The sequence below is a fragment of the Corvus cornix genome, chromosome 4, assembly GCF_000738735.6.
Source record: "Corvus cornix cornix isolate S_Up_H32 chromosome 4, ASM73873v5, whole genome shotgun sequence".
Lineage (NCBI taxonomy): Eukaryota > Metazoa > Chordata > Aves > Passeriformes > Corvidae > Corvus > Corvus cornix.
This window is the reverse complement of record NC_046334.1, coordinates 56,548,829-56,562,691: the sequence shown is the minus strand read 5'-3', so window position 1 is coordinate 56,562,691 and position 13,863 is coordinate 56,548,829. Positions and strand designations below refer to the sequence as shown.

At 34.5% G+C, this 13,863-nt stretch overlaps 1 protein-coding gene across 19 annotated transcripts in view; it reads left to right on the top strand.

Annotated features, from left to right (window-relative positions):
• Positions 1-13,863, top strand: part of SLIT2 (slit guidance ligand 2) — a 263,309-nt gene that overhangs the window by 145,849 nt on the left and 103,597 nt on the right. For all 19 annotated transcript variants that reach the window (XM_039550993.1, XM_039550987.1, XM_039550975.1 and 16 more), the window contains exon 5: positions 5,303-5,374. In XM_039550993.1, coding sequence (XP_039406927.1) covers positions 5,303-5,374 — 72 coding nt within the window. The remainder of the gene's footprint in view (positions 1-5,302; positions 5,375-13,863) is intronic.

The following is a 13,863-nucleotide window of genomic DNA, read 5'->3' as shown; positions in this document are numbered from 1 at the left end:
GCCATCTTCAAAAGATTTAGTGTTTCAGAATGAACAATGATTTAGCCACACAACAAAACTGTGATGCAGCCTTAACAGTTTATGATATAGATATTTTATGTGATGTTTCAATTTATATAATTAAAAATTGAGCACTCCTTTTTAAGGGTAAATAGGATATTCAACTGAGAACCATACATGGTAAGTAATAAAATAACTGAGATGTGGTAGTGTTTGCATTTTTTAAGAGCTGAAACATTCTATCAGGATCATTAATTTCAGGTTATCTCAGGTCTTTATCTTCAGATAAGAAAACAATACTGTATGTAAGTCTTCAAGGTTTTATCTTCTGAGAACGTGTTTGTATCTTCTATTGGTATGAATTTCAAATGTTCACAGGACTCTAAGCTGTGAGGTTTTTCCCTGATACACATCTCTCTACTAACCAGTAGATATGATAAATATAACTGTACCATTTCCTGCCTGTTCTTAGGAGGGATTCAGTAGTAACAAGGTTTTTGGCAAGGTCTTCCTGCTATTTCCACAAGTGTCATACATTATCATTACCCATGGATACTTAGAGAAAAAACCCTGCATACACAAAATGAAGCTGTTGGGAGAGGGAGAGTGGGGCAGAGGTCTTTGGGGCTTTTTTTGATGTTGTTTTTGTTATTGATTTTTTTTCTAGTTTCCTTTGTGAAATACAGAAATCTACATTCTTTTAGGCATAATGTCAAATTAGACAAGTTCAGTTGCTTTGTCAGAATATCCGAATTAAATCTTTAATCTTTGGAATTTGGTTTAAAAGCTGAGGCATATGTGCTTATCAGAATCCATTGCATGTAAATTTCCTTTATCCAGTTTGTTTAAAAAGAAATTTTACTTTACAAAAGCACGTAATTGCAGAACTTATTTGATCATGGATCTTAGAGAATCTATACTATTTCTGGTTTTATTGATGAGTTTGAATACTTGGATAGACTATGTTAATTATAAAAAGTAATTATTTAGATGCAGCATATTTAGTCTTTGATTTAGAAAAACACACCTGATCTTCTAAGAGAGGAAAAAGTAGTATGCAAGTTTTTCAGAATATTGCTGTAGTTGGGAAAAAATTCAGAAATCTTTGTGCATTCTCCACTGTGTATCTTCATTTATAGTGGGATTTAGCTTTGTTTGGTGTATGGGTTTGGTTTTCCTTTTTTTACATTTGAGAAAATGAGGTTGCAGCCAGATATTACAACTCAGAAGAATTCTTGACTTATATACATCTTAAACTTATCTGAAACAATCTGCTGTACCCAGGCTGGTTTGTGCATCTAGAGCAGCAGTGATGCTCATTTGTGCCTCCTCTAAAAAATCTCTGTCAGCTGCTGCCAGTCTAACTCACCCAGGTGGCTTTTGGTGCAAATCTGCCATTTAACCCCTGTATTACCTTTTAACTTGAGGAAACAAACATGAGAGTTCTCCTTGAGAACATCTCACATTCAGAGACTGAAGTTACACGTGGCCCTGAGCACAGGTTTGGTGATGCCGGAGCAAGGAGGAGTGGTGGAAGCTGAGGAATGAAGGTGCTCTGCCCACCACTGCATGACATAAATGAGGCTCACAAAGTTCCGCCATGGAATTTTCTTGAAAGCTCAATGTCTAAGGTACTCCCTTTAATAACTTGGAGTGTATCTCTCTAGGAATTATATAACAGAGTCAAGAACAATTTAGTTGCAAGAGGCCTCTATGACAGCTAGAATCTGCATAAAGATGAATTTGTCTAAACATCTCACTGGATCATTGTGCTCTAAAGAAAGAAATTGTCAGATAGCCTTGGCTTTTTCACTCTAGCTGTATTTTTAAATTAATTCTGCTGTTTCAGAGGTATTCTGGATTTTCATGTAAGGTCTTGGGCTGTAATATTAGTGGAGGATAATTTGTTCCAATTAAAGTATCTTGGTCATATTGCTGCTTTCTAATGCGAAGCAGGTTCATGCCTTTTTAAAAAAAATACAGATCTTTTCTTATAAAAGATGTTTTGTTGTATCCTGGCTTAAATGTTACTGAAATGCTTAGACATTCTTTCATTTTAGGGGTATCAATTGCCATCATAGAGTCTCTGTTCAAATGCTGCCTATTTTTGAAATGGAAGATGAAGTCCACACAGTTATTAGTGCAGCAATACAATGACCATCAGGCTGAAAAGGGGTTTTGCACCTTTCTTCACTACAGAATATAAGTTGCAAAGTCAAATCAATGTAGTGTAATGGCCTGCAAAATTGTCTGGTTTAATCTACAAAATAGATTTTTGCCCCATTTGCCCTGAAAGTCACAATGCACCTTGTGCTGCTTGTGGCCATTTTTGTGAGCAGTCTAAGAATTGCAGTGGAATGGGTTCAGTCATCAATAAAAAAGACCACACACAGCTTCTGAGTTGTGAAATGTAGGTGTAATTTATGCAAGAAGAAAAAGTTGGATGTTTGTTTAAGCCCCTCAAGGTTTTTATGAGGAAACCTTTTTACACTGTGCAGATGAAAACTTGAAGCAATCAATAAATAACTACTAAAAATTTTCCTGCTATAAGGAAAATCATGTTTTTTTATGAGAAGTAGAATTTTGCAGTGTAGAAATGAACTTACACTTCTGTTAGAGAAACAGTTCAAAGAAAGTTTCAGAAACCAGCTGATAAAAAATTACTTTTGGAAAACAACAATTGCCAACCTTACTTAGCTCTGCATATTTAAATGGATGCTTTAAACAATGCCTTGTTCAGCAAGGTTGGGAACCTTTGCAGTCAAGAAGTTTACATTTGAAATGAGCTAAAATTACCAGGGAACACTATACTTCAGTTTTCTTGAGCTTGTGCTACATGGAAATGGTGTTGACTGTGCGGACCCAGCAGAAAATCTAGCATGCAATTAGTTAGTCTTCTGTCTTTTGCACATCCAGCCTAAGTGTATTGTCTGTTGAGGAACCTGGCACAATAGCTGTCCTTTAAGTCCTTGTGTTTGTGCCAAAATTTCCCACAGAAACAAAGATTTTGACCATTGATATTTTCTATTAGTTTTTTAAAATAATTTGCACTTGCACTGATGGCCTCAGTATTGCTCATCTTTCACTTTTTAAAATTCTATAAAATGGTGAATGATGATGTTATATCAAATGCCATGAAAAGCTTGATGCACTGTTACCCATTATCTCCTCTAGTATATGAGTATGGCAGTGGCTTACATAGATACATACATATATCTGTGTTATAAACTCATCATTGATCATGATACAAATCACTACTGCTAGCTTAGCCACTTCACACATAATTTTTTATATAGGTAAAATGTATTAGTCAATTAAGCAGAAGTGTAAATATAGATATTTGCATTTTATGCTTATGAGGGAATTTTTTTCCAAGGAAGTAGGCTGTTAAATCATGTTACCGTAACAAATGCTGAAGGCTGCTTTTTCATTCATTGCCCCTGAATTTATTGTCAGAGCAGTGCAGTCATATCCCATTTCAAGATTACTTAGGTGGCTTGAAAATTAAATCACAGCTCACAAATTCTCTTTTTTCACACACGGTTAATAATACTAAAATTGGGCCTAGTTTTAAGTATACTTTGTAAGATATTGCAGTGCAATTAGGTGCATGAACTATGAAAGATTTAGTAAATAGACAGTGATTTTCCATAAATTAACAATGAATTGGATAAAACAAAATTGCTGTCAATGTATGTGGAATTATTTTCAAAATAATTATATTGATATAAATTTTGTTAAAGTTGGGCATCATGGGGTTTTATAAAGTCCTCAAATTTTTTTTTTGTGAGTTCATAAATCTGAAAGATCTTCAGGAGTGATTTCTCAGAACTGGCAATATGAGCCCATGCTAGATTACATTTTAGAGAAAGAATATCTCAAAAGCATGACTATTTATATCTAATCAACTAAATTATTCTTGCTTGTTCACTTACTCTGAGCTAGATTTTTTTTTCTGTGCACAGTTTTGCAATGTTTCTCTAAAAACTCTATGAAAAAGGCCCTCTAAAGATGTCTCTAAAGCTCAAGACAGAGAAACTTCTGTTAGGAGCTGGATTGCATTTGATATGCTTTGGAGTGAAGATCCTGGATTGGTTTTAGAAAAATGAAATCTAGTTAACCACAAGAAAACTGCTGTGCAAATGGACTTAAAATCCCTCTGTAGATACACGTGTATGCATCTGATTTGTTTGTACATTTTATTCAGATGCTTAAGAAAGCTTCTTCATGTAATTGTGTTGCCCATATTGTGTACAGATAGGTGCATCTCGGAGGGCTTCCAAAAGAAGATCTGATTTAATAATTTTAGTACAACGAAGTAGATAAGCCCCTTTGCAAGACTTCAAACATTCATGTACCATGTGTGATAGGTGTATTTGGTCCAGGGTAGCAAACTATTGTCTGAAGTGAAACCTCCAAACTGTATGTGGTATAGATACAGCAATACTGACTTTAACATATTGGTCATCTTCTATTGCAGTGCATCATTGTTAATAGTGCATGGCATAAATGGAAAGTTCTGGATCCTAATTTGCTTTTGTTTCTTTCTTTTTTATTTTCTCTGTGTCTTCTGCTACTGTCTTCAGTTCACTAGATTTTATTTCCAATATTGACCTGTGAAGGCCAAAAATATGTCTGGTTTTCAGAAAAAAAAGGGCTGTTTATTCATACTGATAGCAAAAAACCACTACTGAATAATAATTTTATAAGCATTTTAATAATATTTCTCTTTTGTAAAAGACAATAGTTTCAGATAGCATGGTACAGCTGATCATACAGGGATTTGGGGAGGAATATTAGATATCTGCTGCAGAATGTATATTAATTCCTTCTTTTAAAATATATGGTGCTTTCTTTTAAAATATATGGTGCTTGACACTGAAACAAAAGTCAGAAGCATATTGATCTCAGATATTACACAGCTTCATTGTTGTTTCTCAATAGGTCACTATTTGTTCTTTTTGCTGGATTACAGTCTTCTTTACATAAAGCTGAATATACTATCAAACAGGGATTTGCAATGGTTGAAAAGTGAAAACACTCACTTCTTTTTTTTTTTTTGGCATATAAGTTGCTATTTTTAAAGGAACTACTTAGTGCAACACAGATAAACTGTTTTGACTATTATTGCTACTTCTTCTTTTCAATTACAAATCAGTTAATGTAATAAAATTACCTTCATTAGAAATACTGACTGAACCATAATGGCTGAAATTATTTTCTTATATTTCCTTTTTGTTATATGCAAAACTAAATATATATATATAGCATTTTTACATTTATTTTAATTTTTTTTTCTTAGTGATCTTAGTGAAAATCAGATTCAAGCAATACCAAGGAAGGCATTCCGAGGAGCAGTAGACATAAAAAATCTGTAAGTATATCCTTCTTTCCATATATTCTGATGATAATACTTTGTTGATACAGTGCTATTTCATTGTATCAGATTTTTTTTTTCTAAGAACTGTTACAGCTACATAAGGAATCTCTGCATAAAACCGATACCATTTGCTTTGGCAAAATACTTTAACACATCTTAAACATCCGAAAATTGCCTTATGGAAATGTAAAACATTGAAATAGAGTTGAAGACAACATGGCATTATAACTATTAGTTTATAAAACCTGAGTTTAATATTTGAATGTCAGGCAATTTGAAACATTTTATGGCTTCAAGTGGAAAAAATCATTTTGCCTTGGTTTTAAAAGTTTGCCTTTTGTTTGCTTGCATAAAAGAAAATCATGCTATTATCTAGTTTTGCTAACATATATTTTTATACTTGTGTGACTATTTTTCTTGCTCAGTTTTCTTCTGTTGTCTTTTCTGAAAGAAAGACACTTTCCTGGAGATAGTGACCTTGATGTTCACGGGCAGGTTTTGTATTCTTATGGTTTCTAAATGTGGAAATACATGAGTTTCAAGACAAAGCAAAGCAGTGACTTTTCAACTTTCTGTTCAGAGTGGTAGGTCAGTTTAGTGGATTGAACGAGTCAAGCAACCTGAAGACTGTTCTGAACTTCTGTAGCAGGAAATCAAATGTCATGCTCTCAAAAGCTATAACCCCTGCTGTAAGCTAAGGACTCGCCACTTATAAACAACCAACAAAGACAGAGGACATGCAATAATGTGTTTCAGAAAGACTATGGAGCTTCCAGTGTGATGGAACTGTGAAAAAATATGATTGCTAAATTATGTGGCATCAATAAATATAGGGAAATATCAAATCATTATAGGAGGCTTTCATGTAATTCCTGCTGAAATATTTTTTATTAATTGAAGTTGCCAGTTTTAAAAAAGAAAGACAAACTTTCTAGTTGTACTGCTTTGTAAACACAGTGCTCTGTGATTGTAAAGGGAGGGTTGTGATGTATCCTTAGTAGGAGAGGATGGGACAGGAAGCCCTTTGCGTTTCTGTCTTTCTGTGATGGACTCTACTTCATTCTGTTGCCTGCAGCACTGCACACAAATTGGTGAGGAAAATGTCTTTTTAAGATTTAGTGGAATGCCCGAGAATTTGGCCTACTACAGTTCTTTCCTGCTGTGAAATTCTATCATACCTCAGTGGAAAAAATTATTATGTTCAATTCTATTGTGTTCCTAAACATGCAAGTGCTTCTCAAAGTAGCTTTGGTACTTTGGTTTAATTGACAGGTTATGAGTTTTTTTCAGAACTAGTTCCATCACTATGCATGGTGAAAAAGAGGTTTGGCTACAAGAAACCTGCATTTTTCTGCATGATCTTTTATATTTGAAAATTTATACAGCTACAGAAGGGAACTTTGGTAGTAAAAATAGCAGCATCATTGAGAATATTCTAGTGGCAAAGCAGCAGTTTAGAATGTAAGCGTACTTACACATTGTAAGAAAACTCCAGTTAGAAACAGCATTAGGATGCTAATCTTTATCTGAGATATTATTTTTATCTTAGTGTGTATTTTTAAGCTAAGGATCCTGAATTGTGTCTGAAACTTGCATAAAACAGTAGATCTACCCTTTAAAGCCTTTCTCTTTTGGGGAAATAATTTTTAAAAAAATCATAAATTCCATAGCATTGCCACAAATTCCAAATCATATCCGTGGCATATTTTTTAATGTGATAGGACAAATACTACAGATATCTCCTCATTAGCTGTCCCTGGGAAAAAATGCCATCAAAATCCTAATCTGAAAACTTTATTATCCCTCTACAGTCACTCTGCAGAATGACCAATGAGTTCATGGGGTGGGTTGGGTGGATTCTAGCACAGCATTTATATAACTAGATCAGGCCGTTATGCCTTTCCAGAATCTTTGGCAAGGAGAGATAAACCCCAGCCTTCCATCTAGCCTTGGACATTACTTAGAGAAGAAAGGTATAGCAAGAATTTTACAAGTTTTATTTCATTGTTCAAGAAAATTAAGGAGACAATTGATAAGTGATAGGTAGTAGAAGGCATCACTATTCCAGAAGGAATTGAACTATCTGAAAGGAGGTTGTAGCCAGGTGGGTGTCAGTCTCTTTCCCAAGTAATAAGCAAGAGGATAAGAGGAAATGGCCTAGAGTAGCACCAGGGGAAGTTTAGATTGGACATGAGGAAAAATTTCTTCACCAGAAATTTTTTAAAGCTTTGGGAAGGTGGCCTGGGGAAGAGATTGAGTCACCATAAACTGGAGGTATTTAAAAAACGTGTAATATATGGCATTAAGAGACATGATTGAGAGGTGGACGTGGCAGTGTCAGGTTTACTCCATGATCTTACAGGTCTTTTCCAACCTAAGTGATTCTATGAGTCTATGAAGGTGATTAACCTAAGGTCCAGGAACCAAGTACTTGTATGTCCTTACTAAGAATTGTCATAAACAGAATTCCATATTTGTTCTAGTTTTGGATAATTTTTCTAGTAATAGCCCAGTAGCTAAGCATAATGTTAAAAATGTTACATCTCTTCCAAACTCATCTATGAGATATGGGAAGGTACAAAGAGAAAAGAAATCTGCATTAGAGCATATTGTAATATATATTTAAAAAAAAAAAAATGTGTAACAATAGTAATTACATCAGTTTCACTTTAATTTATGAGCCTTTTTTTTTTAACATGGAATGATTGATAACCATCCAGAATAGTAGTTCTATTAAGCTCTTTTAAAAGTGGCTAACAAATTTCACAGAACTTGACCTGATAAGTATTTTGTGTTCCTGAATGGAGACTCACCATTCTCTCATTTCCACCAAATACCTTCGTTCTGAATCAGGAGTTGGAATATTTTGGATACTTGTATACTTCTAGTCTTTGCAGAGCAAAGGGAATGAGGTGTTAATTCAGATAATCTGAAGGAAATGGCTTCCTTTAAGGTTGATAATACCACTAAAATCTCCTGCAGTATGTTAGCTCTAGAGTCCTCTTGATGTTTCTCAGAAGAAGCAGTTTTGTTTCCATTAAATGCATCCATTGTGTTTTCTTTCTAGACATCTTAATAACACTCACAGTATAGAATCTGTAGAAAATAAAAACAAAATGGGCAAGACATTATGAGAATTGACAACATGGGCAACCTGCCACACCCTCATAATAAAAAAAAACCAAACTTAGAAACCTTCAGGCCTCACAAATGTAATTTACATCAAACTGGAATTACCCAGTTTCCAGTTTGTTATGCCTTTTGTCTTATAGCTGGGAAGAGTCTGGCTCTGTCTGTACTCTCACTTGAGGCAGTTGCAGGCAGCAGTAAGGTCGCCCCTTTCCCCTCTCTCTGAAGGCCAAAGAAACACGGTTCTTGCAGACCATCCCCAAATGTCACCTGCTTCAACCCTCTCATCTTGGTGGCCCTCTTTGGACTCAGTCTCTGTCTTCTACTGGGGAGGCTAACGCCAGGTGCCATCTCACAAACTCAGAGGTCATCTCACAGACGCCAAACAGGATGTCCCTGGGTTCACTCTCACCACTGCAGCACAGATGTTTGTAAAGCGTTAAGCTTTCAGTAAAAGCGACAAAAAATGAGGGAAGCGCATGTTGTAGTAGTTCTCCAAACTATAAAACCAGTATCCATTATTTTGGCTGTTCAAATGTAGGAAAACAAAATAGCTGCAATGTGTCAAAGTCTCAATTTTTCTATTCAAGGAATTATTCTTGAATGACTTAGAGTAATACACTGTAAGTATAGCTACTCATCTGCAACTTGAGAGAAATAAACGTGAAATTTTGGAAATATAATTCTGAAAGTTACCCTTAACTTGCTAATTTTTCAGGGAGAAAAGTATTCACCAAGACATTAGATTCTTCAGAGAACACAGTGGCACCCACTTTTTAAAAAAATAAAGAGAAATTATCATCTAAATGGGAAAATAAACACAATTTTGTTAATATACATGTTAATGAAGGTGTCATAACCATCCCTGGTGATATAGCACACACACTGGATGTGAAAGATGTTCTAAATTTTCCCAACCTCAGGAATTTTGTTTATATTTGATATGGTAAGAAAACGCTTTAGGTGCCCAGATTGTAAGCTTGGATGGGGTGGTTTTTTTTGAAGCTGGTTGAATTAGGAAGAAAAATAACTCAGTTACATAAAGGTGTAAGACACCACTGAAAGAACAATAGTGCTATGCTCTCCCTTTGAGTAGATTTTGACATTATGACTTTTCCATTTCAAGTGTGTAAAATTTTATAAGATTCCAATTTTCTCTTTCTCTGTGTAATCAATACTTGGCAGAGGATGGAAAGGAATATACAAATATCATGGTGGAATTGTGCTCTAAATATATGCAATTTTAAATGTTACCAAAAACAGCAGGGCACATTTTCATCATATCTCATGCAAGGATCTTGTGCCCTGTTTTTCTTGTCATGCCCTTGGCCTTTCTTTCGACTCCTCTCTTCTTTGTGTTTATTTGGTTCCATTCATTCCCAGCAAGCAGGGGAGACTGTAGCTGTCATGCCAGGGATAAAGGCTGCAGGGCAATGTAGTAGCTTCACCCATTAAATTGCCTGGGAAAATGAAGAATTAGTGAAGAGGGAGACAGTCAGCAGCCTCCAATCAAAGTCCTTCCCATTTTACTAATCTTTCTCCAAAACCTTGATCGGTATTACTTGTTGCCCTGATGCCTCTTTTATGCTGATTTTGAAACATTTAAAACTGCCACTAAGGATATAAATGAATTTTGTATTAATCTTTTTTTGGGAATGATTGGACTTTTTTTAATTTCAGATATTAGTAGTTGAAAAATAGTTTCCTGCTGAAGCTGTTCTAATTACTTATTTCTTCTAAGATCACGCATAAAATTCCACTGCAACTGGAAGTATAGTTGTCTATTCATTTGTACAAGTGCTGTTCCAAATGCATCACTTGTCTAAGATATGTTTAAAGAATCTAGAATTCAATATTTCTCATGCTTGCTCTTACTGAGAATCTCAACTGGACCGCTAGCCACCTGCATTTCAAGTTTACATCAAGAAGGATTTTCACAGGGTGTTAGTGAAATATATTCTGTGTATGCCTAAGATTTTTGTTATAATAAAAAATAGCTCTAAAGCCATGAAGGAAAGAATAGGTACAGTTTTCTAGTGCCTCCTAAACCTCTTGTTCCCAAGCAGGTTGGTGATCCTTTGGTGAGCCTTTGGCAAAAAAAAACCCCTTGTTCTTACTGACTGTTAAAATAAATAGCATTTCAATACTATTTTTAGAGTTTCGTTTTCTTTTAAAAATTATTTCTTAATAATGTGATCGTATCTTTTGAATCATTTAATATACAGATTGTTCATCTTGTACACATTCTCCTTTTGATGATATTCTTCTGTTTCATTTTTACTTTTTTTTGTTATTTTACAATATAAAATAATTCTGGGATTAACCAAGTTGAGTGCTAGACAATTTTTAGGGGATTAAGCACCTGAACTATAGATCTGTTCTCCTTTTTCTTCTAGTTTGTTCAGCAAGTATGGGTTACTTGGATGTAAATAGTAATAGTCATGGGAAACAAGCAGTTCTTTGACATTTGATAAAAACAGAATAAATTCTGGCATAATTTTGTTTACATCATTTTTGACTAATTCCTCTGAAATTATTATTGATTTGTCTTGAAACTGAAATTGAGAAGTAAGAAATAGGAAACATAACTCAGTTCTGTTGTAAAAAGTAGCTCTCTAGCATGGGACCACAAAGTGTCCTCAAACTGTGAAGAACAGGAGAGTAAACCAGACAATTGTTTGAATTGTCCCAACTTTTAACCCTCTAGGAATGAGTAAAGAAGGTTTTCTCTGTCAAGAGTCAGATGACGGATTTTGCCTGTACGAGGGTAGTAGTTTTTAAATGTATGCAACTTCTGTTAGTCATTAAATGTTCTACTTGAGGGATAACAAAGTATATTTACTTATTTGTCATTATCTGGTAGACAACATATGCCAGAAGGGAAGAAAATATAAGTTAGCAGCATGTTTCTACAGCATAGGATATATCCACAAGAGCAATAAATAGAAAACATTTTAAAGCAGACATTTTATTATTAGTTGAATGCTTATTATTCTTACTAGTTCTTATTGCTGAACTCACAAAAACGTTGACATTTTAAGTAGCAGTAGGTTAGTAAGTATATGAAATACCCAGGTAATGCTGCAGACATGGGTGCAAAGTCCAGTTGGTTCTTTGTGATTATGGAAAGATTTTGGACGTGACAACTGGTGTTTGGTATTTTATGAGCTTCACAGGAATGGCACTGCCGAAGCTTTGTGAATGTTGGAGGCAGAAAGGAACAGCAACTTTACAAAAGCATGGAGAGATCCCACACAGAAAAGATCCAAAATGGAGATGGAGCAGGCAGGAATATGATGAAGAGAAACTGGGGAGAGGGGAAGGATGAGAATGGGCCAGAGCTGCTGGTCCATGTCTGGTCAGCTTCGGTTCTCAGAGTGTTCTAATAATTTGAAAAGAAGAAAAGCAGCTCTTTTGGAAAAAAAGGCTTTCTAAAATGGAATTAGGGTTATTAGTATCCTCAGTAGCTTAGTGGTGAGAAAGGTTTTGTTATGATACTGGAGATCTTTATTGTGTAGTTTTGAAAGTCATGTTTAAAATAAACTGTAAAGCATAACATAAAAATAGATAAATATGTACTTTTTAATTTCTAGTATTCTTGCTTATGTCTTAAGACATATCTTAATACATACTTGCTATTGAGTATTTCTTTTTAATCAAAAAACCCAATCAGACTTCTTCAGTATATCTGTTAGAAGGACATCATAAGTTAATGTTATGCTGGTTGTGGAATACTGCCTAACTTTCTGTTTGGGTCATATATGCAGTGTAGGTATCCTTACCCTTAACCTTTACTTTTACCATAAATTGCTATTCAAACCAGTCACACAGTCTTCAAAATCATGTCCTTTTCATAGCTTAGAAAAACAAAAATATATATATCACACCAATTGCTCTTCATGGTGTGTGTCTAATCATTTTTATATCATGAGTGTAACTGATGGGAGATAATCTAAAACATAAAGATGAATGCATCTTTCAAAGACAGTAATTTTTAAAGCGAGGGAATATTTTTTCTCTCCCATCTGCAAACTTCCCTTCCTCAAACTGAAACCAATCCATTAGTTCAGTGCAAACAGAGTAAGACGGTTTAAATGGTAACAACTCACCCTTCACTAAGGTAGCGATCATGGTGACTCATTAAAGGAAGAAGTCCAAAAGTTTTCAGGATCACCGCAACTGCTGACAGTCTAGTGGAAGACATCTGCCTTTCAGTTTGTGTAGGACAAGATTTGCTCAAGTGCTTTCTCTGCTTTAAAAGATTTTCCTTTGTGTATAATATGGATGATTTAGAAGAAGCTGTGTCAGCACTGATTTATACATTGACAGCTAAGGATAATAAGATATGGGCAAACATACAGCTCACCCTTTTACAGATTAACCTGCAGACTGCATTAGGCAAATTTGATAGCATTAAAAGATTTTTCCAATTTGTCTGGAAACAATTTCTCTTTTGTATTGTGTCAAGGGTAACATTTCATGCCATTGTAGTAATTTAAATAGCTTTGATAAATTGTTTGAGAGGTTAGAGAATTGTACTGTGTATATATTTTACCTCTTTAAAATAAAAAGGCTATTAGCTTAATTGTTAAATGAAATTCATTAGTAAAAATTGAAGAAGCCTTAGAAAGTAGACTTAAATATTCCAACACTGCAGCACTGGTGTTGTAACATTGCACCAAAATGATTAAATATTATATTCAGCATCTGATAGTTTGCATTTAACTTTCAGTACACAGAAACACAGGCACTGTTACAATTATGACAATATTTTATTCCCTTGTGGTAGTAATTCAGATGAAACTAGAAGAACTTTATAGAAGTTGGTACTACGTTCAGCAGTGGGTGTGATGATTTATTAATAAAGTAAAATGTTATCATGGATTCACAAGAATCACAGAAAATGCTTTAGTAAAAGTGTCATTAGCCCTGCTAGCTAATATATAATTGAAGACAGAAGGGCAGAGTTCATTTGTATTTTGTTCATTTTCTTAGTATTGTTCACACACATTTACTCATGTATATTATTTGACACTGACAAGCTACCAGCTTGGAGAAGTTTTAAAGTGAGTTTTTATCATCTTTGCTTTGCAAGTCATGCCCTGAAATGCATAAGACATTTCAGTATTTATAGGGAAAGCTTTTATCAGTCAAGAAAGTGTGATTTCATACTTGCACAGTTGTTAATTTAAGCAGACATTTTTAATTGGTCTATAAGTGCTGTATCAATGTTTTGAATTGAAAAGGTAATAATATTCTTCAGAGAAATGAATCTAAATTTTTCATATCTTAATACTTAAGGATTAATAATGTATGGGATGGATTGCTGAGTTTTATGTCTAGAATTCAAGTGC